General features: G+C 39.6%; 1 protein-coding gene across 1 annotated transcript in view; it reads left to right on the top strand.

Moving 5' to 3' along the window:
* The window catches only part of LOC106914990 (uncharacterized), a 64,730-nt gene extending 44,671 nt beyond the window's left edge, over window positions 1-20,059 (top strand). The window contains exon 4 of the mRNA XM_088005020.1: window positions 19,971-20,059. Coding sequence (XP_087861146.1) covers window positions 19,971-20,030 — 60 coding nt within the window. The 3' untranslated portion in view covers window positions 20,031-20,059. The remainder of the gene's footprint in view (window positions 1-19,970) is intronic.
* The last annotated feature ends 6,646 nt before the right edge of the window (window positions 20,060-26,705 follow it).

Genomic DNA, 26,705 nt, shown 5'->3' with positions numbered 1-26,705 from the left:
GTGACCGGACCCTGAGGAAGATTGTGGAGAAGGGCCGATTCCAGACCTTAGGGGAAGCAGTGGACTGAGTCTGGAGTAGAAACATCCAGAGCCACTGTGCACAGGCGTGTGCAGGAAATGGGCTACAGGTGCCGCATTCCCCAGGTCAAAGGTCAAGCCACTTTTGAACCAGAAACAGCGGCAGAAGCGCCTGACCTGGGCTACAGAGAAGCAGCACTTTGGACCACTGTTGTTCAGTGGTCCAAAGTACTTTTTTCGGATGAAAGCAAACTTTGCATGTCATTCGGAAATCAAAGTGCCAGACTCTGGAGGAAGACTGGGGAGAAGGAAATGCCAAAATGCCAGAAGTCCAGTGTCAAGTACCCACAGTCAGTGATGGTCTGGGTGCCATGTCAGCTGCTGGTGTTGGTCCACTGGGTTTTATCAAGGGCAGGATCAATGCAGCCGCTATCAGAAGATTTTGGAGCACTTCATGCTTCCATCTGCTGAAAAGTTTTATGGAGATGAAAATTTAATTTGGTCTGGAATCGGCCTTTCTCCACAATCTTCCTCAGGGTCCGGTCACCTCTTCTCGTTGTGTAGCGTTTTCTGCCACACTTTTTCCTTCCTACTGACTTCCCACTGAGGTGCCTTGATATAACACTCTGCAAACAGCCGATTCGTTCAGAAATTTCTTTCTGTTTCTCACCCTCTTGCTTGAGGATGTCAGTGATGGCCTTCTGGACAACAGTCAGGTCAGCAGTCTGACCCATGATTGCGGTTTTGAGTAATGAACCAGGCTGGGAGTTTTTAAAGGCCTCAGGAATCTTTTTCAGGTGTTTAGAGTTACTTTGTTGATTCGGATGATTATTTTTATTGCTCGTTCAGAGAACCTTTTCATAATATTCTAATTTTTTGAGACAGGGATTTTGGGTTTTCAAGAGCTGTTTGCCAAAATCATCAAAATTAAAACAATAAAAGACCTGAAATATTTCAGTTGGTGTGCAATGAATCTAAAATATATGACAATTTAATTTTTATCATGACATTATGGAAAATAATGAACTTTATCACAATATTCTAATTTTATGACCAGCACCTGTAGATTTAACAGCAGAGGCAACATCACACTGCACAGAAGTCACTGCTAAACAGGTGTTCAAAGTTTAACTGGATTAAACATAGCAACTTAACAGCAGTGGCACTCTCTCACTCTCTTGGTTGAATGGCATGGAGACATAGCACTATATTCCCAGAAGTGTTGGATCACCTGTCCAAATCATTAACTTCAGGTGTCCCAACTGCTTCCAGGGCCACAAATGCACATTATCCAGTACCTGGGCAGGCAGACTCCTCTTACAGACATTTGCAGGAAAAATGGTTGCTTGGTTTGTGCAGTTACCAAGGGAACAGTAATTACTTGACTCTACTATGTAAAGTGCAAAGTTTGATGCAAAGTGGATTATGCTGTGTGGGGCAGCTCCTTAGTTAGAGTTGGCTTCAGCTCCTTAGTTCCAGTGAAAGAAAGAGTTAGTGGTTCATGATACCAGGATATTTTGGTCAACGAATGCTCCTGACTCAGTGTGGACAGTATGGGGATGACCTCTCCAGTTCCAAACTGACTGGTCACCAGTGCACAAAGCAAGTTCCACAATTACACGGATGAGAGTTTGGTGTGGAAAAACTTCATTGGCCCGAGTGAGGCATAATATATGTTCTAATGACATAATGTTATGTTATTAGAACACAACATATTATTATGTTATTATAATATTATAATAACATAACATTATGTCATTATGATAACATAATATGTCATTATAATAACATGACATTATGTCATTATAAAAACATAATAATTATATTAATAACATAATATTATGTTATTAGAACATAATATGTTTGAATTAGAGCAGATATTAGGAGCCAGATATTTTTCTCCAACATTAGTTTGTGACCTCACAAATGGCCAGACAAAAAAACGGTCAAGAATTACCTGAAACCTAATCTTAAACCTTGCGTAGAGACTTCCCATGAACAATTAGCTACAAAGCGTAGCTCAAAAACATGACATACTTTGAATAAAAATTGGGACGTAGTTAAAGGTCATTTGCGTGCAAAAGCCAGTGATGCAATACTTTTAGAAATTTGATGTCTTTTGACCAAGTTCAATTTCCTTTTAAGAAGCCTCTTACATCTTTATGCTTTCACTGATTTCACTTTTACTTATGAGCTCACTGATTTTGAAAGTAGTTAATTTGGATTCTTCTTCACTGACTAACAACTTCTACACAGAGGAGTGTCGTCACCAGCCAATTTATTTGCATCTCTGTCACGCCACACATCCACTGAGCCCTTTCTTCCAGCGATCCCCTGCATAATGCTTAATGCTATGCAACAATACACAGCTTAACATATTTCCTTACTCATGTGTTCTTTGATCCAGTTTTAATATGCTGCTTTATGAGAAACTGACTTATGTTTGACCTCTTATTCATACAATTTAAAAAAGTACTGTCACATTATCATGTGTCTGCATCTTCATGCAGCACATCCTCGTGAGATGGGACAGAAAATGAAAACACACAGTCATTGTATCCTGGACACAAACAGCGACACAAATTCGATTATTTTTTTCCCCCAACTTCTTTATTCAGCGTTTTACATTTAATACACAAACAGACAAAACAAACCACGACATTTATTTTTGGAGACATTCGTCCTTATCAGTCCTTTGGGTTGATGGACTCACCTCACCATCAGGTCTGGTCGTCACATGCGGGTTTGCATTTCAGAACTTCTCCACTAGTTTTTCTGGACACAGACAGGAAGTTGGCCTTTTACACAACTTCTCTCCAGGAGGAAACCCAGATAACTTTGTTTTAGCCATACATTAAATTAATTTAAAGCTCCCCAGTGGATTGTGGCCAGTTGCCTCTGGTGGTTTTACACAGACACATATACATTCAAATCTCTTCATATTTTTTTCTGTTCAGTTTGAGTTGATAATGATGGATAAGCTGCTTCTTCTGGATGTGGGATGTTTTTCTTTATTTCCCAGTGTAATTCCTCTACATGCAAATAAGACACTGAATCTGCATCATAATCAAGCACAATTACAAATATGGCACAGATACAAAATAAATCCAGATTTTATATTATAATCTCGCGCGCGCACACACACACACACACACACACACACACACACACACACACACGCACACACACACACACACACACAAAAAAAGCATTAAAAACAAGAACTGTGACAAACATGGCCCCATAGTTACCTTTAGAGCAGGATGTTAAAGAAGGTTAGAAAAATATTGAACGCTTTTGAGAAATGGTACAAATTGACATCAACTACAACACTGTTTAGAAAACACACCAGGAAAAAGGTTTTTGTCCTACCATCATAAAAGTAAACTCTGATAGGTAACAATCACTTAGGGGGTCTGGCATCTAAAAAAGAAACGGTATATGGAGGGGCGTTCTCGTGTTAACCCTTTAAAGGCAGATCATAAAAAACAAAAATCTTTTCAATCTGTTTACTGAATGTAAACAAAAGGTCCCAGATTTTGTAGGCATTACTGAAACACATTGAAAACTTAACAGCATAAAAACTATTTACAGCTTTTGCCATTAATTAAAAAGGAAAACTGTAAAAAAAAAGAAAGAAAATATGCATATTTTCTTTTGCCAAAATGCGAAACCATGGTTTCACATTTTCACAGAGGATATGTAAAATATATTTAGCAATATAACTATTTGAAACATATTTTTTGAGTAAAATACTAAATTTGTTAAAGAGGTAAAAGTCTTAAAAATAGTGATATATGTATGGCATTATAATGTAAAACATAGAGGAGGACCTGTGATGCTGTGGGCTGTTCTTCCACTGGAACTTGTTTAGAAAGATTGGCTTCATAAATTTCATCCAATATCTGGAAACGGCCATTAAAATTTTGTGAAAACTGAAAGTGCGACATCTCTGTATCTTGTAGGGAAGTTGTTTGCAATATATGGCCAAGTAAACACAAAGCTGCTTTCATCAGACATAAAATCAACATTCTTTCATGACCACTCTATAATCCAGATCTAAATCCTGAATGAAGCAGATTTATGCCCCTGAACTCTGGATGATTCTAGAGAGATTATTCAGTAAGGAATGAACAAAGCTCCCTCTACTGTATGTATCATCCAACCATGTGAAATGTTCAGATTAAGTGCTGCCCTATTGGGAAAAAGGGATGTATGGAGTAGTAGCAGCAGGGGTACCAATAAACGTGGAGGGTATCGTAGCTCACCATCTGAACACATGCTGATATGTTATGACAGTTCTGACAGTGGAACTATAGGAATCCATCAGTGTGCCGCTGGAAAACGATCAGTTAATGGCCGCAAACACTGACGGTAATATACCCCGCTCACTAAATGGCTAAAATATAAATAAATTCTCACTGAGGCACTTCACACCCTTTGGGGTTGACATTTTCGGCTGTTATCAAAAAACATCCAAAGACTCCATTCTTGTCCCGTTGACTCCCCCAGTCCAACCTCAGCCCAGATATAGCGCTGCTCTCCTCAAGATCAGCATCTGATTTATTGAACATTCCGCCACAGCTGAATGTTTTTAAAAGCAAGGGGGATTTTTTTTTTTTTTTTTCAACTGAAGCATTTTATGCACTTTTAACCACGAGACACAGCGTGGCGAACAGAATGGAGACCTCATGACTGCCGACAAACAGGACAGGAGGAGAGGCTCCGTCTGCCCCCGCCAGCTCTCTCTGTGGGACGCTTTTGTCCGATAAGAGATCACGCACCAAACTCGATTCAAGTCATGTGCTACTCATTACATGATGAGCAACGCAGGACAACAGGGATGTGTTCTGTGACTTACATGTTCAAGTTTGTTTTGGAGCCCGTTTTCCTCCCCTGTATTTCTTTTAATGTTTCCCAACATATGTCCATTTCTTTGCTGCATCGCCAAACTATTGAAGCGTGTTCTGGACCGGAGAGGATGCTGCTATGTCCCTGTGAGTGGGTGAACACCAGGTCCAGGTCAAAGCTTTTTAGTACTGCAAGACCCTAGCTGTGCTCCAGGGGGAATCTTTTCCACACCCACGCTCCATTCTATTAAACTTTGGACCACATCAACATTCCACAAACCCTATGGCTACTCATGCATACATGCAATCTATTACCGCCATGAGAAACATTCACATAGCCAGCAGAACGCTGTTTGTCAGCCCATGTGAATGCCAAAAGTTCAAGAATTGCTGGGATGCAATGCATAGTGAGTGACAGTTTCATCCTGTTGCTGAAGGCAGCACATGAACTCATTCAGATACCTAACGGAGGGCGCACACTGAGAGCACACTGAGAATAATCTCATTCAGTGTTTAATTCCAGTGCATATGAAGGAAACAAAACAAAACAAACAAAAAAGAAAACCAAATAAACAGAGATTGTTTGCAGTTAAGTCCAGAATTATTCCTAGACGTTGTTAGAAGTGGTTTAAAGTAATCTTTTAACCAACATGATTCTTTTGTATATTAAATTTAATATTGAAGTTTTGATAGAGAATCTGGAAGGCAGCTAAAGCTTTGGGTGACGCCAAAGAGGCCTCCCAACTAGGCCTGTCACAATTACAGGCTTTGTTAGACAATGACTTTTTTCAGAAACTATTGCAATAAACAATAATGTCATTTGAGAACATTTTCAGGGAATATAATGATAATGGCATAATGATGCAAGTACGGCAAAGTACGCGAACTGTGCTTCAATGAATTTGAAACCAGGTAGAATAATTCACTACAGATTTTTACTATTCCCTACATTGTGGAAATACTGCTTGTTTAATTGATCCTTAATGCTTTTGAACTGGAGGTAATCAAGCCAGACTCGTTAAAGAAAACGTAGTGAAAAACCCTGCGAGCTTCCAGACAGAGGCTAAATTTAGCTGCTAACCATTAACTAGCTGCAGTTTTCTCACAGAGCTAATTGTTTGCATCTTGTCTCGCAGTTCATCGGTTCTTTCTGCCGACTGCTTCATATGGCACCCTGGCCATGTTTTTATTAGCTCTGTCAACACGGCGAGAAGGCCACAACTTAAGATCACATGTTGCTGTCAGAAGACCATGAGCCTCTGTTAAAGCCTCGGTTTGTGATGGAAAAAAAAAATCCCAGAACAGGATAAAGTCTCAAAACAATGCAACTGTAAGCAATCAAGCGAGTTTGAACAAAAATGTAGAAACTATTATACAGCTGCAACAAATGTGCCCTCCAATAAAAATAATACTTTACGGAGGATTCGAAGACAGCATTCAGTCATTTTTAACGTCACACCTGCCACCAGTTATACCGAAATGAAGCAAAGGTAAGGTTCAGCCGTCCTACGAGCACTTAGCTGACCTTTGCTCAATTATATATATAATTTTGTGTTCCAGCCTGGGACTGCTTAAACCTGTACCCCCTGCTCTGATGTTCCCAATAAATGCTGAGAGAGAAATCAAGAGAAAATAGAGGGAGAGAGAGACAGAGAGAGAGAAAGCCTTAATTTTTTACATCCAAAAAAGGTGACATTTTCACACGGGTGTGTAGAGTTTTGAGAGCAGTAAAGCTGTAGATGGGGGCTCAAACTTAAAACTGCACTCCTTCACATCCAGGTTTCCTAGTAGATTTTAAGAAGAAAAAAAAAGACATCCGGACGACGGCAAAAAGAAAAATGGAAGGTGAACTTCTAATTGGTGATATATAATAGGATGGTTTAAGATCTGCAACAAATTGGTTGAAGTTCAGACTTATGTCTGCATCATACGTCTGGGCGAATAGAGATTTGTGCTTTCCTTCGTTTTGCTCATTTGACCTGTTGTAAACATCCGACAGAACATGAGCCAGGGCGATCTGCCAGTGTTGGAGCTGCAGCTGAGGTCTGTCTGAATGACCACAGGTTGGAGAAACGTGAAGATAAGTTCTTCTAGGCGACTCGATGGTAGTCTTTAAACATTTAAACGACTTTGAATGTAGTGAAAGACTCAACACATTCATCTGTTTTTATTCATTATAAAAGATAAGCAAAATAGAAAAGTTGTGTTAAATAAAGTAAATGCATCCTAACTTCTTCCATTGGACTTCAAAGGAGAAGCAGCAGTCAGGTGCTGCTAATGAAGGTACTTAATTAGTCGATCACATAAATGAATGGAGTTTTGAATGGTTGGTGCTCTGGGCTACAGAGGTGTGTGTGTGTGTGGGGGGGTGTGTGTGTGTGTGTGTGTGTGTGTGTGTTAACACACTGCTTAGGAGGAAAAATACCAGCAATGAGTTGCCACTGTTGCAGTCCGTCAGTTTTGAAAGCATTATGAGGCCATTTCTGGATCACTCGGAGTCCATTGCTCAACAATAAATTAAATAAATTAAAAAAACAAAAAACATTTGAAACAGTTGCCAATTTTCCCAGCAATAAACGAGCCAGCAAATTCAGTAAAATGTCAGATCTTGCAATACTCAAAGGAATTACATGGAGCCCAAAAGCCCCCTCTTAAAATCTGTAGGCCTCTGTTAGCATGTTAAATTTCTCTACAGCAAAACTGGAAAAAGACTGAACAGATATGTCTTGCTTGGAGTTGTTGCAGACAGAATGTCTCTTCTGTCTAAAAAACAATATATGGGTGCAGGATTTAGGATTGAAAACCTGCAATAACAAGCTGCCACAAGTTCTGCAGCTGCTGGTTTTGCAGCCACAGGAGTTGGTCACTTTGCAGGATGATCTGTTCTCCAAATCCTATTCTCCAGCCAAATGAGTTCTGCATCTAAAGTTGGATCATGAAACAAGACAATGACCCAAGCACATCAAAATAAAGAGAAAAATAAAGTGTTGGAAAGTCTTAGTCAAAGTTCAAACTTTGACCTGGCGGAAATGCTTAAAAGAAAGCCCGACTCCTTCTAAGTTATTGCTGCTCAAGGGGATTCTACAAGCTGCTAAATCGTGGGATAAAATACATTTTGTCATATAACTTAGTTTTATCATTGTTATTGCTATTAATGATGACGATGTGGGATCTGTATTATGCTTTTGTATTCTTGTGATTATATTTAAACAATTATAGAATCAGGTAAAGCCTGAAAGTATCCGAAATCGAAAGAGGGTGTCCTTTCTTTTTACCATCAATGGTTCACATTGACATTTAAAATCTGAGAGATTGTTCTGTGGTTTGTTAACTACAGCATTTCATGTGAAAAGCTATGCAGGGGAAAAATAAAATGGTGCAGCTGGATTGCAATAAAATTCATTTGGACCTAATGATGGCAAAACATTTTAGAAATATAGTTCAGAATTCAAAAATGTATGCGACAGTGACTTACTTTTTGTTAAATTGGACAAAAACTCCCTGAAGCTTTGATTCAAGATAAATGTATCTGAATGAACTGGAGAACATTAATTTTCTCAACTCTTACACATTTCACTCATGCAACTTTTAAAACATAAAAGCAAAACTTTACTGCAAAGGTTTCAGCAAAGGCAACAAAGCAACAGGCATAGAACAGTCTTAGATATTTTATAATTCTAAATATGCAAATAACTGGATAACTTATAACTACATTTTTCACAACAATGTAAGTAATCTGAGCTGTGTAGTCGCTTACAGCACAATAACTGCCTGCTCTGTTCTGCACAGGATACACATTTTTATACTGAACATAAATCACACACATCCTCATAAATGCTACTCCTCCTCCCTTCACTCAGGCAGATCATTCCAGCTGATCGAAGCCTTGATCTCAAACTCCCACCGACGGCTGGAGATCCTGTTGGAGAATATTAAAGCATGTGTGTAAAGCACATGGTGCACATTTCATTTGTTTGCTGATGCCACATTTCTGCGTGTGCGAATGTGTGTGTATGTGTATCAGAGGTTTCTGTGGTTCTAACTCAAACGAATGAATGAAATGGAGGTGGATATTTGTATGCAGAGGGACATGAACCGACTGGAAATAGCTACAGCGTCTTACAGACGTCTTCATATGCGCTGAGCAACTTCCTCACATGACAGCTGTAAACTTTCATGTCTTTTATCGCCATTTTATGTGACAAACCAACACAAAATAATGTGTAATTGTAAAGTAGACGTGTAAAGTACATGGTTTTCAATTTAGTTTTAGAAATAACAATCTGAAATGTGTGGCATGCTTCTGTCTTTAGCTCACCTGAGTCAATACTTCCAATTGCATGCAATCTGTTGTGATATGTCTCCAATACATTTGCAATGAAATTTCTGTCCATTCTTCATTGCAAAAAGGCTTGAAATCAATCAGATCGGATGGAGAGGATCTTTGAAAATCCAATTTCAAGTCTTGGCACAGGTTCTCAATTCGATTTAAGACTTTATTTGGACTTTGACTGGGCCATTCTAGCATATGCTTAACCCATCACACAGTAGAGCTGGCTGTGTGTTTAAGGTTGTTGTCCTGCTGGAAAGTGAACCTCAGTGCCCTGTTTTCAAGACTGTAGCATGAATTGGAAAGTCAAAATGTATTTGTTAATTTATACTTTTTTTATATCAGGTAAACTGGTACACAGCATTTCTTTTGCGATTTAATGTCTGACATCTCAGAAGCATGATATCAGACTCTTTCCAAGAAACTCTGTTGCAGCTGTGAGGAGGATTCTGTGATTGGGTGAGTTATTTGAAGGAACTGCTGGTATTTTATAAATGTACGGGGAAATACTGTTTACCACTGCTACAACTCCCACAGAGGGAAGACCTCCGAGGAATCTGTGACCTGTTAATAGCATATAAATAAAAGACATAATTCCATCTCTCTGGGTCAAATCATGCCTGTCTGACTCCTCGCTGACTGACTGGGTTTCCATGATCTGCCTCCACAAGCCTTTCTTCCAGGATTATCCTGTATTAAGGTCCATCCATCTTCCAAACAGTTCTGACACGCTTTCATGTCACAGCTGTAGAAAAGACACAATGCTGCTCTCATCAAGTCCATGACTCAATGTAATCTGCTGGGTTTCCTTAAAAGGAAAACCTTTTAACCCTTTCATGCATAGTGATCACTACAGTGGACAGCTATGTAGAGCCATTTTCTTGTGTCATAAATGCACACAGACCACTGAAGTGGACACTAATGCATCATAAAATACACTATCAACTACTGGTCATCAGCTGCAAATGCAATAAATTATTTTTTGTTAAATCCAATATGGCCGACAGACAAAAAGCATGCCAACCGACCCGGTCCCTCCTTCTACTGTAGACGACTCTGGAAGGTAAAAAAAATATTGTGACATCAGATAATCCCTAAAGAACAATACTACTGATGTATTTTTCAAACAATAACTTTGTATTTGGAGAAAATTACAATTGATCACCTAAAAATATATATATATTTTAAAAAATTACACATTTTTCTTCTATACCCTTTTTTATGCCTTAAGAAAATAAAAAAATGGAAAAAAAAATCCTGACACAAAGGATCATAATTAATGCTTGAAAGGGTTAAACTAATTTTAATAATAATGCACTGATTGATAATTAGGATTAATTAGAATGTATGTGTGATTGAACTGAATTATTATTATTATTATTATTATTATTATATTTTGGAAAAAACCAAAATATAATAATTTTAATAATAATGCACTGATTGATAATTAGGATTAATTAGAATGTATGTGTGATTGAACTGAATTATTATTATTATTATTATTATTATTATTATATTTTGGAAAAAACCAAGAGATGACATTTGTATATAAGTAAACTAAAAGGTGATGTGAAGTGTTAAAAAAAATTACCTTTTTTTAGGCTTTCCTCTGCCACTGGTTCGTAAGTCAAATTTATTACTAATAGTCGTTGCGTTAGAAGATCCTCCCACCTGAGCTGTCGCTTTCTGCAGTACCTCCAGAGTTAGCATGCTATTGGACAGCATGGACCTATTTGCTTCCATTTTAAAATTTGCATTCAGATTTTTATTATTTAAAAAAAATGAAAACCATGTTTAGTTTTCCTTCCTCATTACAAAAAAAAGTAAAATAAAATTAAAAACTAGGATCTCAGTAAAACACTGAAGTGCTCCGCATGTTCACAGAAAATTAACATTTTTGGATCGACACATTCAATCCATTGTCTTCAACGTGTGCTTGCACCTGCATGCCTACACACTGTGGGTGTGTCTTTTCATATTAATGTGTGTGTGCGTGTGTGTGTGTTTGCGTGTGTGTCAGGAGCATGGGTTGTGACTCACTCTCTGGGAGCCGAGGCCTCTGGCAGAGAGAGAGCAGCGGACCTGGCAGGTCCCGGCAGGGCCCTGAAGCCGCTCTGCGGCTCGCCTCGGCTGCCCCCTCGGTTGCCGGCCCATCTTTGACTCACACCAAGTGAGCACTCGCCAGAACGCCACACTGGGAGGCCTCCACGAAAAACAGGACGTCAAGTTTTACTGCTGACAGCCACGTCAGGGCCATGATAGATTCAGAGCCACTGTGGGGAATTGAGGCATGGGCATTTATCCATGTGATGCGTTCAGTGTTTGCCGCTTTCCCATGATAAATGGGAGTCAGGTTATGGTGGCTGCAGGGCCACGACAACATTCAGCAGAGTGGCACCTCTTTGAAACTAAATCAAAAGCTGCTTCTGGCTCTCAACAGCAACGGACTGAACTAAAACATCTAGACCAGTAAGGGTCGTGATAAGATAAAACAATCAGCGACTTATCTGCTTCTCCTGTCACATTGAAAACGACCTCAAACTAGCAGCTAAAAACTGAAAACGTGTGGTCTTGTCATGTGTTCCCAGCCCAGGCATGACCATGCCAGACTAACTGCTGGGTCTGAGTTCGCAACAAACCGATCAGCTTTGCACCATTACAAAAGGCAGAAAAAATAAAATGCACATGATGCCTGAGCTGCATCTCTCAGCTCATGAAATAAAAACATCTGTGAGCAAAGCGAAGCATGCCCCAACACATCCAGCTCATATATCAGGCTTATTTCACCGAATATTGGAGAGTGGTTTTTAGAACCCAGCCAGGGATGTCACACTCATTCCGTTTATCTCTGCTCAGATCCAGACAGAGGTTTATATGAACTCATCTTCAGCAGGAGTGATATTTTAGCCTTTTAATGATTTATTTAAACATATAACTTCATTGTTACTGTAAAACAGAAATTTTAGGCACAACGTTGAATTCATTCTGGATTTTCCGTTTGCAACACATAGTTAGAGTTACACACACAAACTCCTTAGCCACTTTATTACATATACCTGTGTAGTATCAAATATTTGTTTTTATAATGTTCTACCAGAGAAAACTAAACAACCTACAAAAGACCAAAAGTCACAAATGCCAGTGGAGGCAAGAAAAAAAGTCAGTCTATATATATATATATATATATATATATATATATAAATCAGAGATAAATTGTTAAAAAGGTTTATCTATTAATCTTCAAGAAGTGTATAAATAGTTCTTCACATGCAATGGTTTTGTTAAAATGAAAATAAAGACTAACATCTCCTATGAAACTTCAAACAAAACTACTATGAAGCCAACCCGTTTAAATAAACTCTACAAATTCTTATAAGAATTTCAGAAGGAATTATGCCACGGTTCACGGTGACTCATTGGTGGCATTTCTCTGAAATTTGCAAAAATATATTTGAGGAAGCATATTATTTTTAATAATTTTGACTTTCTCTGGTATAAAGAAAACCTACAATAATGTGTGTGAAATTCTTGTTTTTGAAACTCAATGCTTGTTGACATATCATTTGTCATATCATCACTTGACAAGCTGAAAGTACGGCCACCGTGCCTCTGACGAAAACTGTTTTTCTAAAACATTCCTGCTCCAAACCGACTGGGTTTTTTGTGTCGCTTATTAATCCTGAATTATCCGCCGTAATTTAAATAACTGAACATACCGTTTAACAAGAGTAGAAGACATATTGCAGTACATTGTTCACCTTTATGCATTTAACGCATTCAGATAAAACACTGATGACACTCGTCTCACCTAGAGATGCATGACTCAGCACATTACAAAGGGACGATGAGAATAGAGCTTGAATGGACCGAGCAGACGCACAAACGGCGAGCAGAGTTAAAGGCAGAGCGCCGTGATGAAGATGAAACGGGCTGCAGAGGAGGGACAGCGAGAGCAAGGTTACGGCCTGGACTCTGACCCAGATTATAAATAAGGCCTCCGAAAACCCGATCTGACCGTGCCGCTGTGTGGTCCTCCTCTCTGTTCAGCTCGCTGCGGACGCATTAAGACCACACAGCTCTCGCCTCGCTGCACTCCGTGCGGCCCTTCGACGAGTCAGAACACGTTGTTTAAGTGCTGCATGAAAACGACGAGGTCAGAGGATCGCGAGATTCAATTAAAGGCTGCTCAAAACCCACATGTTGTCAAACTCGGCACAGGCAGAGGGCCGGGAAGACGAAGGATCGCATGTAGCTGCTTTAACGGCTGTGATCCTTCCATCGGCGTTCCGACTCAAACCGTTTTCCTCGCAGGCAGACTATTGCTGTAACTCAAGGACGAAAGCAGAACATTTTTGTATGTACCAGTAAGAGAACAGCACTGGGTACAGGCCGAAGACTTTGGCAGAGGCTGCTGGCAACCGGTTTGCTTTTCGCTTTAGCTGGTTTGCTGGCAATTCCTTCGCCTATTTGGTTATTTACTAGCCAAGTAAGAGCTTGAAACAAGCCAGGAGAAATCAGTACTGTGGGTGTTTTTCTGGGTTTAACTGGGTTGTTTTTTTGATACTCAGCATTAACAATTCATTTAAGAAAGCTTTACATCAAGGAAACAGTAGGAGCACAATAGCATGTCACGCGTAAGCAGCTGCGATTAGGCAAACAAGCTCCTCATTGTCTGAAGATTTTTCATCTTCGGGATGGTCTAGTTCGTGTGCATTTCTTGAATTTATATTTGTCCTCTGTGGATAAACACGGACCGTCATGCACACGTACACACCCACACCTCCGGCTCTCTGTGTTGAGATCGCTGGGAGTTAGGTGACAGATACTGAGAATGCCTGGGACTAAATTAAGCTCCGTGTTTCATCAAAAACATCCTGCCCAGGCGCGGTGCCGGCGGCTGCTGGTACCTCTAATGGGGGGCACAGGTAAACTTGTGGAAATTAACACTGCCGGGTTACTTCATATGCTCAAGGACAGACAGGAAACCTGCTTTGGTTTAGTTTAAACATCTAGTATAAGGACTTGTAACGACCTACTTTGGATTTACAGTTAAAACGAGCCAAGCACTTTTTCAACATCTCAAATCTTTATATGGAACAACAGGGACATTTAAACATGTGCTGTGTCAGCCATGTTTACTGACACACCTGGTAAATAGGCGAAAAAGCATTATAAATCTTTTATTGCAGTAACTTAATCTCACTGTGATTTCTTTTTTTAATTCACAATTTAATTTAAGTGCTTTTATTCAGGTCTGTAAAACTTCCATGTAAAGAAAAAAAAATATTATTTAAACGTAATAAGTTCACATGTTAGCACAATTATTATCACCCAAACTTTAATACTTTGTACAGCTGTTCTTCTGCCAAAAGGACAGCTTTGATTCCTCTGCAACATTTCACAAGGTTGGAGTGCACAAAGAGAGGGATCCTTGACTATTCTTCTTTCACAACCTCTTTAGATCGTCCAGAATCCTGTCTCCTCTTTTATGCTCTTTTATTCAGCTCAACCAGAAGGTTTTCTTTCTTGCTTCCCTTCTCTCTTTCCTTTGCTCTGCCTTTGTTTCTTTCTTTAATTTAAATACTAAAAGGAAATATTAACATTTTCTATCAGAACAATCTACACAATAAATTCACCATTTTTTTTGTTCAGCTTTATGTTGTTTCCCTTTGCAACCCAAATCCAACCACTGGATTTTGTAGAAATCATGTGCAAGCAAATTTTAGATATATGAACAAGTTTAATGCAACTGAAAAACTTTTCGATGGAAAAACGTTTCAAGAAATAAAAAGAGAACTTTATCTTTGTGGATCACAAAGTCATGCCGGCACCGTTCATTATAGCACCTTCGGCCACTCCCACATAGCTCTGCTGCATGTAAATCACCAAAAGACTCCAAACAAGCTTTAAAATTCAGCCCTGAAGGCCCATAATATTTCACGTTAAACACACCAAATAATGGTCTTCCTATTTCTGTGTGCTTTTTGCTTGAGGTTGCAGCTTGCACCAAAGATCCAATAAAGTTGTTTCAGTTGCAAAATTTCTCTCAGTTGGACCAACCAAAGCTCTGAACCATGGGCTCACCTGGTCTGTTTTTTTTTTTTTTTTAATACAGGTAACACTAATGGGGGAACAATCTGATCAACGATAAACAGACAGGCAGTATTGAAATTCAAAAACCAATAAAAATGAGGGATATTTTGTTGGGCGTGACCCCAAGATGTGTCTATTTGCTCTGGAGATGTTCTGTTTTTCTTATTGTTTTGCTGTAAATGTGGGCCCTTATATTCAGCCCTGAAGGGATTCGAAAGAGCCTCTGTGTTGTCTTATGAATCGGGGAAAACATAAAGCAATTGATTAATCATTAGACAACTGACGGCAACTTACAAAAGTAAAGTATAGATTTGCAAAAATGTTTTATGCAATCTTTATTGTAGCGACAATTAACGGGTTTATTCCTGAAATGGGATTTTTCACACCTTGAATAGATGCACTAGATGCAATTTTCTAACACTTCTCATAGTAAAATTATGCTACTGCACTGAAATATTCATTTATTTTAAAGCTTTTCACACATCTTCGCCGGGGGTGCGTCATGAAGCATCACATCTGTTGTGGAAAGTCCTGACCTTTGCTATCAATGCTGAATTTTTCCACAGTGCTGTTTTATTTGACAGTAACACTTTGAGTATTTTTTTTTTCCATCTGCACTCTGGGAAAGAAAAGAGAACATATTCACCTGGATGTGCACCCAGAGTGACCTACATACAGGGGAGAAGGGAAGACGAAGGAGGCCTGGAGAGAGCAGGAGAGTTCTGCACCACTCTGCTCCAGCTCCACTTCCACTGGTGACCCCGTGGCTATAAATCTGAACCTGGAAGCCTCTATTTGACTTCCTTCTCTCCCCTTTACATTTTGGCACTGAACAGGCATGACTGTCATATTTTAACAAAGGATTTTCACAAAGAACTTCAGTAGGTAAAAACACGGCCCTGTGTTTACAGAGACTATGTTTTGCTTCTTTTTCTGTAAAATTAAAGAAATGTCATTTTGCTGACACGGTAACACACTGTTTATTGTTTAAGAACCTGTCCCACCTGATAAATTCATCAAATGGAAAGGTTTTGTTACTCTGCAGCTGAAACGAGAACAAGGCCACAGTTTTGCTCTTTGTATTCAAGCACCCATGCATGTGGTGGGCATGCTCTTTGTGCTATACTAGCAAAGTTTTCCTACTTCATTTCCTGCAACATGAAACTAACAGAAAGAAGTGCCCAAAAAAGAAACCCATATTTCCAAACTTTGAGTTGAGTTATTGTGTTGGTGAAGAGCTTGTCCTGGAACAGAGCTCTTCGTCCCAGAATTAACTATGTCAGCATTTCTGAGCCGTCGTCCCAGAACACAGACTGCTGTAGTGACAAACCCATCTTCAGTGTGGTTCCACTGAGTGATCAGGTCCCTGAGCCACAGACTGTTCTGAATTCTGACTTATATGATCTAAGGCTGGTGTGCTTTTATCCACCTAAAAGCACTAAAAAACACCACACACACTGGTGGTTTTTGCAGCCCGTTTATTCATTCGGAACACGATTTCAATACAATATCAACCAACCACACAGGCGCAGGGAATGAGGGAGCAACAGTTATTTTCAACTTGGACTTCAAAATTGCCATATCCTAACGTGGCGAACATCTGGGTCTCGTCTGAAATTGCTCTGGTCCAGATTAACAAGACGCTAACTTTTCCAACCGGCTTTCCTTCCAAAACAATCCCACAGAAAGACCCTGCATACAAGCTACTACTTCCTAATGCTCAATTACCAGCTCTCGGTTCAGAGCTAAAAAGGATTTGACTTATATGGAATAAAGTTTACGGCTTGGTTCTTTCTGAGTTAAAGTTAATGGGGATTAAAAGTGGATGAAATTTTATTAGGAAAATTTACTTAGTCAAGCTTTATCGCAACACTCTCCAATGAATGGCTTTTAAAAGTAATATAAAGAGTCAGAAAGGCATATTATAAATATATACCTTTATATACACTGCTCAAAAAATAAAGGGAACACTCAAATAACACATCCTAGATCTGAATGAATGAAATATTCTCATTGAATACTTTGTTCTGTACAAAGTTGAATGTGCTGACAACAAAATCACACAAAAATCATCAATGGAAATCAAATGTATTAACCAATGGAGGCCTGGATTTGGAGCCACACACAAAATTAAAGTGAAATGTTCCCTTTATTTTTTTGAGCAGTATATATTTTTTTAAATCTAGACTTCAATGGAGTACTTGCGAGTAGTAAGTGTCCTACACTCAATGCATACTGGAGCAATCTCAGTTGTAGGATCAGAAAATATGGAGATCCAATCAAACATATTCTCAGATTGTGGACAATTTATCTTTTCAAAGACAAAAATTCACTAATTCACTTTAGATACAAATATCACCTTTCCACCAGACACCTATTTTCTTCTCAGCATTTTCTCAACCAAGTAATGTGTGCTATGCCGCTAATCAATTGCGACTCATAATTCCACTTGTTCAAGTGTAAAACAAGCACAACCAGACATTAAAAATGACAAATGGGGGAAAACCAGCAACATGGGCAGTCTTAAACATTTTCTCTTAGCTAGTAGTCAAGCCATTTCAGAGTTTAAAGAAGCAAAACCTAAAATGTTAACACAAAATGTTCTTCTTGGGCCTCCAGAGTGGGCACATTTTTTTCTTTTCAAAAAGTAAAAAAGACATAATCTGACTTCCACAGCCAATAAAAAAAAAAAAACTTTTATCAGATACTGTGATCCAACAAAGCCAGGGTGATACATGCAGTATCATTTACATCACTGTTAGTTCTTTAGAAGATGCTTTCACCCAAAGCAACTCAGACGGTATTTATATTATTACACTCGCATTAACACCGTTGAGAGAAAAAAGATTGAATTAGATGTTTTTAACAAGTTTAAACATGCCAGCAATACTGACAGTATCACATGTAGCATTGTAAGGAATGGTTTAGTTTGTAGTCAATATTCTTAGAGCAATCTTTCTCTTAAGGTTTCCAAACTGAAACTAAGCTCTGGGCTTTGTTTAGGAGCAGCCTATTATGGATCGGTGGAGGGAGCGCGGACAGTGGGAGAGAGGGACTGAGGGGAATTTGGTGCACTGACAAAGTTAAGCCAAGCTGATCCTCCTAACTCCATCACCCTATTACTCCCCCAACTTCATCCTCCTGAGCAGCCTTGAGAAAGAAGGGACTGTTTATTCTCCAATGTGTATTTGCCTTTTAACTAGTTGATTTATGAAACAGCTGAAAGAGCTGCTAAGGCTCTGCTGGCAGAATAAGGACAGTTGCCATTATTTTAGCCTTCTTTTAAAACAGCTTTGTCCTCTTTGTGCTTTATGCAGTCAGAGGCAGCAGATGGTTAAACCGTCAGATTTATATTTAGGTAAAAGCAGAAAACAGGTGAGAATTTATTATTGCATCAGTGTTTCTTACGTCTGTGAAGCTTGAGAGGGAATGAAATGACCCCAATCACCTTCCAATTCGAATTAAAAGTGGTGCCTCCAGGGAGGCATGCATGTGTATCCTCATATTTTTTAACTACACACCTTCCTCAGTGTTGTGCGTACCTAATGCCTGACCAGCACTGAGCAGTGACGGATCCAAACCGTGTTGCTTGTGAGACTTTAATTACTTCATTCTAAAGACTAAAAATTAAAACTATTTTGATAACTGAGTGTTAAATCTGTAATTTATTGCAGGACGGTAAATTAAATACTGATGTGCTTTAGCATTTCAGTCATAACAGTAAACAAGTTAAAATTATAGGATGTTTACGGGTGTGGCAATACATTCAGACAAGACGAGAAAATATATCTCTATCTTGTGTATAATTCTCAAAATGGTCCTAATGCCAAATGATCCATTTAAATGTAACTGTTTTATGGTTTTCAAAATTTTTGCTCATTAAATTTTCTTTGTTTATGTTTCAATCATGCCTCTGTTTATATCTGTGGGGTGAATACAATTATATGTAAACTGAAACGAAAAAAGAAACGGGCAGAAACAGTAAAGATTCTGCCCGTTTTAAACTGTAAAATAGCCCTAAATCACCTGCTCTATTGATGGACTCATAGTTAAATCCAAGTATCCCATTGACTAATATGTCTATCGCTATTCTGGTTCAAAACTTCTCAAACATAGATGTAACACAAAGCCTCGCTGACAGCTCTCAACCTCCTTTACGGCCCTCTAATAACAGAACAGGTAGAAAACATGACAGGCTTCACTGATAATTAAATCATAAAATATCCTTACGCTTAATTCCCCCATAAGGAATTAAACAATTTCCTGATAGTTTATTGTTTAAATGGCCAAACGGTACTCTAACAACACTAAACAATTTCAAGTAGCAGCACAAGTTTGGACTCAGAATGCAAACAGTTCCAGAAGAACAGGAAAAAAAGAAAAACAAACAGTATCTCATTAAACTTTTCTGTGTTTAACTGAGAGGAGATAATAACTATCAGACATGATTGTGTGACCTGGACGTCTCAGAGAATGACCGACTGAAAACAAGTCAGGTGCTAGGGAAATCCATGGAAGAAATGTCTGTTCCAGTTTTTCTGTTGCTTGTTGTCTGCAGTTTTTTGCTCTGGAATTTACTCTTTTTTTTTTAGGTGATAAGTGCTGTCGTGTAATGTGACTAAATACACAAACCCAGCTGCTTTAATGGAGTACTTTGTTTCTGTCGTTTTGCTTTACAGTGCCTTGCAAAAGCATCCAAACCCCATGAGCAACCAATTCCCTTCGAGTCACGTAATTAGAGTCCATCTGTGTGGAATTGTATCTCAGTATAAATCCAGCTGTTCTGTGAAGGCCTCTGAGGTTTGCTGGAGAACATCAGTGAACAAACATCATTATGAAGACCAAGGAACACAGCAGACAGGTGAGGGATAAAGCTTAAAAAGTCAAGTTCTAAAACAATGGTTTAATCCATCATCTGAAAACAGAAAATGTCTGGCACAACTGCAGACCTACCAACACATGGGTGGCCATCTATCAGGCCGGGCAAGGACGGCATTAATCAGGGAAGCACCCAAGATGTCCACGGTAACCCTGGAGAACCCAGAGATCAAAAGCTCAGTCGAGATAAAATATTAGTCATGCACTCATAAAATCTGGAAAAGAGGAAGTCATTGGTGCAAGGCAATCAGATGTTTAATTTCCCACAGCCAAGTAGGTGAATTAGCAAACATGTACAAGAAGGAGTTCTGATAAGATAAGACAAAAACTTAATTTTACGGCAATTTTCCAACAGGGAAGACGGTCATAGTTCAGGGGAAGAAAGAAAGAGGTATACACGCATCAATCCTTGGGGGCGGGAATGCTGGAAGAAAAAAAACTTGACAGTGGACCAGATGTTCACCTTTCTGCAGGACAACAACTCAAAACACCCAAAAATTTAAGTTTCAAAGATTGTATCCATCCAGTCTGAGCGTGAGCTATTTTCAAAAGAAGAATGGGCAAAGTCTCAGTCTCTAGATATGCAGAGCTGATAGAGACAAAAGGCTTGCAGCGATGGCTGCAGCAAAAGTTGGTTCTGCAAAGCATCGACTCAGAAAAGGCCGACTTGAAATGCGATCTGTAGTTCTGAGATTTTTAATTATTAAACAAAAAAACTTATATTCCATTTCATAATTATCCACTACATTGTGTTGGTCTATGATTTAACTGTGAATACAATTAAATAAATTACATTACAGGTAGTGATTGTAATGTGAAAAATGGGCTTAAAAGTACAGTATGCACCGTTCCTCGTCTACTCAGCTACATCTTACAGAATAATATTGCTCTAGTAGATTTTTGCTCTTCTAATAAATCTGTGAAATTAAATCACTAGGCACGGATTCACTCGCTTTATCAGGCTGTTTGTGGCTTTGTGTTCACCATTAAGAGACTAAATTGTTTTTAACTTTGAACACTTATCAGGCTTGTGCAATATTTTAAGATAAGAAGCCACAGAATGGTGCAGTCAGTGCTACTGATGTGACATAAAAAGTCCTATTTTTACAACGCAAAAAAAAGCCCCAGACAGCCGAAAATAGTGTATACCACATACATATGAATATTTGACATGTAAATGTATGCGTTGGTGTTTCTGAATCGTCCAGTCAGAGAACCACAAACTCATGACACAAGGAAGTTCAAAGAAAGCTGTTGAGGCCTTCCTGTCACAATCCTGTTCCCGTCACTTTGACCCCAACATGAAAAATGCTCCTAATTTAACATACACACATATGCACACGCATGCACACAGGCGATGTGTTTGTGCCTGTATCATTTGCAAAGGCTGCAAGGATGCAAAACTATGCGGATTCTATCTAGTCACTGGTGATACTGCCAGCATCAAGGCCCCAGAAAGAAAGAAAAAAATAAGAAACAGCAACTGATGTTTTTCCAGTAGCTTGGATAACTTTAAGAGAAGCAGAAACCTTCTTTTCTACATTAGAAGAAGGTCTGGGGAAATATGGGGTTTCCCATCTTTTTTGTAATATCTTCAGAGACAAACTTGGCACAGAGGTCCTTTCAATTTGGAGGACGTCGGCTCGGACAGTGATGAAAGAACTCCAGCTCAGCTGCAGCAGACTGAGGAAAACATCAGTGTGGCCATGATGTTCTGCTGTGTCTCTGATTAGATTAAAATCGTTAGTTTGATATCTTGGTAAAAACAAATGTGCCACTGAGGTCTCTGAACACAGGACAGGCTGTACAGACAGAAAATCACTGAGGGGAGTATTACTGCCAAACTGAAAACCACTACAACAGTGGTCCCATGAACTGATCGACTTTTTTGAGTTTTTAGACAGGAACTTGTGTTTGATCGTTTCATGATCCACATTCCAGTACAGCGGGGGGCAGCACCAAGAAGCAGGATCAGTATCTTAACAGGATAAGATTTGAGCCTTCAGCGTTTTGATGTTTCACTATAGAAACTTTGAACCTTTAAAGGTCAATGAAGCGAGAAAAAAAAAACAAAAAAAACTTGACAACCTTTCAGCTGCCTTTATAAATAAATAGAAAAAGATTCAGTAGTAGGAGGCTGATATAAATAAAATTGCACCGCTGTGCTCATATTCATAGCTAGATTATGGTAATCACAACGCAAATAAAAAGTTATTTTGGCAACATTTTAGAGTCTGATCAAAACATGAGCTCAGGTATTCAGGGCAAGTGCAAAATTGTTTCAATTATATTGACTAATTCATTTAAGAAACAGCATAGAAACTATACACAAACATAACAAAAAAAAAAAAAAAAAATATATATATATATATATATATATATATATATATATATATATATATATATATATATATGTCATTTTCCTAAATGGCATGACCTTTTGTTTCCTTTTGAAAAATAACAAAAAGAAATTGACCTTTTTTGCAATTTGTCATATTTTGTGCTTTGTCATATTTATACACCATGAAAAAAAAGAAAATCATAGATCATGATTACACGTTTGTGAACACTGATCATCTTAAAAGAAGTGTAAAAATGCAAAACGTTGTGTTTTTGTAATTGAGTTTCAGTCGTTTGTCATTCTGTATGGAGCTCAAAAAAATTGATGTTCATTAGGACAAATGTAGTTAATTACAATCAAACAAATGACTCTGTTTCCTTCTCAAAAATCTCAGAAGCCAACATCTGAAGAGATGCAGCTCTTGGTCACATTTACAACCACACAAAAACCCACTCTGAAAAAAGCCTGCCGCAGCTAACCACAGCTCACTGGTAGACCTCTCAGCTCAAACAAAATGCAGCAGAGAGGATATTGCGGAGAGTAAAAATGGCCTCCTTGTCATTTTGACTCATGAAGAGGTTGAATGGATAAAGCACTCAGCGCCTCAGGTTTGTTTGGTGAGCTTTGGCTGCCGATCCACTTCTTTGGCAAGCAGCGCTCTGCCAAAACAAAGACTTGCTTTTCCTCGCCCTTTTTATACAAACCCACTTCTTTCACTCGCTGGCATGAGTGTATCTGAAGCATCAAACGCACATCTGCCAATCGCCCTGCGGAGATCACGGTTTCCCAATATTGGGACACACAAACGCCAAACCGAGCGCTGCCTTCGACTGCAATGCAAAGAGACAGTGTTGCTGGGAGCTGCCAAAAAGCACTGCTGGCAACAAACAGCCAGAAAACAACTGGAAAATGCCCCTCACTTCAGGTGGACAAAAAAAAAACAAAGAAGTGTTGAAAACAAGGTTGAAAACAGGATCAGCCCAAGTGGAGTAGCAGCTGAAAACTGTAACTTCTGCAGGGCTCTTTGTGCTGCAGCGAAGAGTCTTTAAACAGCACAACCGGCAGCACTCTTTGGGTAGGCCCACTGTTTTCTTATTCAAACACAATGACAAAGATAAACAGCTGAAGATGCAGCACGGCTGGGCTGAAATGAATCCGTAAGAGTGCAGAAAACCTGTGACCTGCTCTACAGCAAGCAAACAACAAGAGGTCTGGCTAAGGGCACTTGTGTCTCACATGATCTTGTACACAGCTACGAGATCCTGTGAAGCTGCAGATCTCATTCTGATCTGAGTGTGAAAGACAAAGAAAAGCCCCCCCTCGTCTTCCTCCTCCTCCAGCTCAAGTCATGTGTAGCATTTATTTTGACCTTTCCATGCATTTTTCAGATCTTCTTCACTGCAATCTGTCTCTCGGGGCGTTTATTTTATGAGGCCTGAAAACAAATAAGTGAATCTTTACAATAACTTGCTTTTAAACCATTGGTGCACGTCCAGGAATGCTTTCGCGAGTGGGGATGGTGGTAATGTCTGGAAGGGTTGCAGGGAAACATCTGTGTCTCCGTACCATCAAAAGGATTCGGCAGTGGGAGCCGGAAATCACTTTTAGCACCACAAGCTAAAACAAATGGACCACAAGATATTAAATGCAAATGCTACATTTTTTGTCTGTTGGTTTTTCTTAGCCTTACATGCAATTATACAGAGTGACCTGTGTGCTTCTGGTAATCCTGACTACTACATTTAGAATACAGTTCAGTGTTAATGGCATAATAGTCTTTTTTCTGGCAATTAAAAGTGGGGTTTTCCTTCATTGGAGAGCTTTATTCTGGATGTACACCTAAAACATAAAATGAGCTGTTAGCCAAGCAATAACAGCTTACTCAGCTGCTAGTAGTGTTGCCAAGCATTCCTTGAAATACAGAATTGTTCCTTATTTTTAAACTTATAAGAGCTGTTCCATGTTAAGTAGACTCTGGATGCACTTTAGTCATACTTTTTAACTGTCTGCAAATGCAGCAGTAGACGGCGATGATACAGGAAAGCCACGGCTCAATCTGAATAGCAAATTCGTCAGTGATAGCAGACTGTGACTCCTTCAGTCCTCAGTGGTGCTAACTGTCAGCGTTGTTAGAATTTGCCTCCAAACAGCATGGCATTTTGAGAAAAGTACAAGCCTAGCTGGCAGGTAAAAATGAGGAAGACCAGGAAATTACACACTGCAAGTTCTGATGGTTTTATTTACACGTGGAGGAATCGGTGATGTCAAAACCCCGAGGTAGAGAGAAAGGCAGTGAAGACACGGACCAAGAGCAAGGCTGGTCTGTGCCGTTGAGGATTTTCTTACAGCAAAGAAAAAGTCCCAACAACTGCACCACCATGCAGCCTTGTAAGATGATGCTCAGTGTTATCCACTTCACCTGTCAGTGCTATTCTTGTTTGCGTGGCTCTTTAGCTAATTTAAATAAGAATTTATGAATGAATCTTAAAATAAGCGATTACATTCCCCTCCTCATTGATGTCTGGTTAATCACGAGTCGCCGTCACTATCTGCTGAAAGCAGGTCAGGGGGGTATAGCAGGAGGGATCCACTCTGGGGAAGGTCTGCTCCAGTTTTTCTCGTTGTCTAGCTTTTGTCTGCAGTGTTTGCTCTGGATTTTAGTGGTTTTCCTGTTGGAGCCCTGTCAGCCCACACCCTAATGGAAACTGTTAGAACTGGGATGGTGTCGGCACTTCTAAGAGGAGGGTATGAGCTGCTGCTATGGGTGTGCCCATTTCACCTGTTGAGTCAAGCCGAAGAGGAATACTGATCCCCATTTTTTGCAGAATATGCATATATAACAATAGATGCGTAGTAGATCTAAATTGTTGCACAACAATGGTTTTTTTAAGTCTTGCATAGTCTTGCATTTATACATGACAACCAAAGGGGTGCATTATGTCAAAGCCTTCCTGTTGATTTTATCCCCTTTTGTCATGCACCAATCGACTGATGCCTTATTCTGCACCACTTTTACACCAAAGACTTCTACTGATTCAGTTGCTGAATCCAAAGCAGACAAAGAGAAGACAGTGTGGATGTCATGTGGGCAGTCCTTTTTGTCCATATTTACTGTCTTGTCATCACTCTGCACGGCTTTATCGTCTGTAAGCTCACTGTAAAGGCTCATTCATCACTTCTAAGATGGATTTACACAGACGTGACAATGTAAGCTGAAGGGTAAAAGAAAAGAAGCCTTAAAATGTCACTCCGCACCGGGCAGACATATTTGTAAAGTCATTTTCATTTCTTCTTTTCTCAATTTTCTCTGGTTATGAATTTTTGTCAGCGTTGCCTAATTAAAAGAAGGAGGGACACATCAACTTGACGTAATTTACCCTCCTGATCGTAAAAAGATGGTGAATAAGGTGAAACTCATGTTTAACGACCTTGCATAGATAATGCCCCTCTTTCTCTGTCTGAACCAGGAACTGGGCCAGTGTGACCTCCCACGCCCTGCCGGTTCAAGTAATGACAATAACTGCCCTATTCCACCGGGCTAAACCAAAGTCCCCACATCTCTAATTACCACTATAAAGCTAAACCCATGCTTATCAAGAGATCCACAGTTGCAAACCCAATGTTTCTGTCAAATATCAATGCAGCATTTCCTGCTTATCCTCATCAGTCACAAGAGATGGAACATTTGCGGGGAATTTCGTGTGACTCAACGCAGCTGGAGCGCATTTCAGCCTTGCCAAAGAATTCATTTATCAATGTTTGTGCCTTATGATTTTCCATTGCCCCCAAGCTGTAACGGACCCTGCTTTTATGAAAGAAGTTAAAACGCCATCCCCAGGGCCCCCACCGGTCCACAGTGTGGAGCTGGAACCTCGGGGACTGATGGCGGTTGAGCGGCAGCCTTGGGGGAAGCACATTGCCTGTCCTGTGATAGCCATATGAGATTCCACATGCTCTGATGAGTAATTCCTCCCTCCCCTCTCCATCGCCATGTGGTTCATGGCCCTGAGTCATCATCCACACTTTCCCTTACACCCTCTCCCCTTGTCTGTGAAGAGGATTCTTCCTTCCTCCAGCAGCAGCCGTTTCTTCAGGGAAACTCAACCGAATACGCTCCCTGTGATGACTCATTCACCAATATCGAGACCTCCATACCAGCCACTCTCCAGCCATGACTGTCCAGCACACCACACCC

Source organism: Poecilia mexicana, unplaced genomic scaffold (genome assembly GCF_051168715.1).
Source record: "Poecilia mexicana isolate PSO_F unplaced genomic scaffold, ASM5116871v1 scaffold_1, whole genome shotgun sequence".
Taxonomy (NCBI): Eukaryota; Metazoa; Chordata; class Actinopteri; order Cyprinodontiformes; family Poeciliidae; genus Poecilia; species Poecilia mexicana.
The sequence above is the reverse complement of the archived record's forward strand: the minus strand, read 5'-3'. Positions and strand labels throughout refer to the sequence as shown.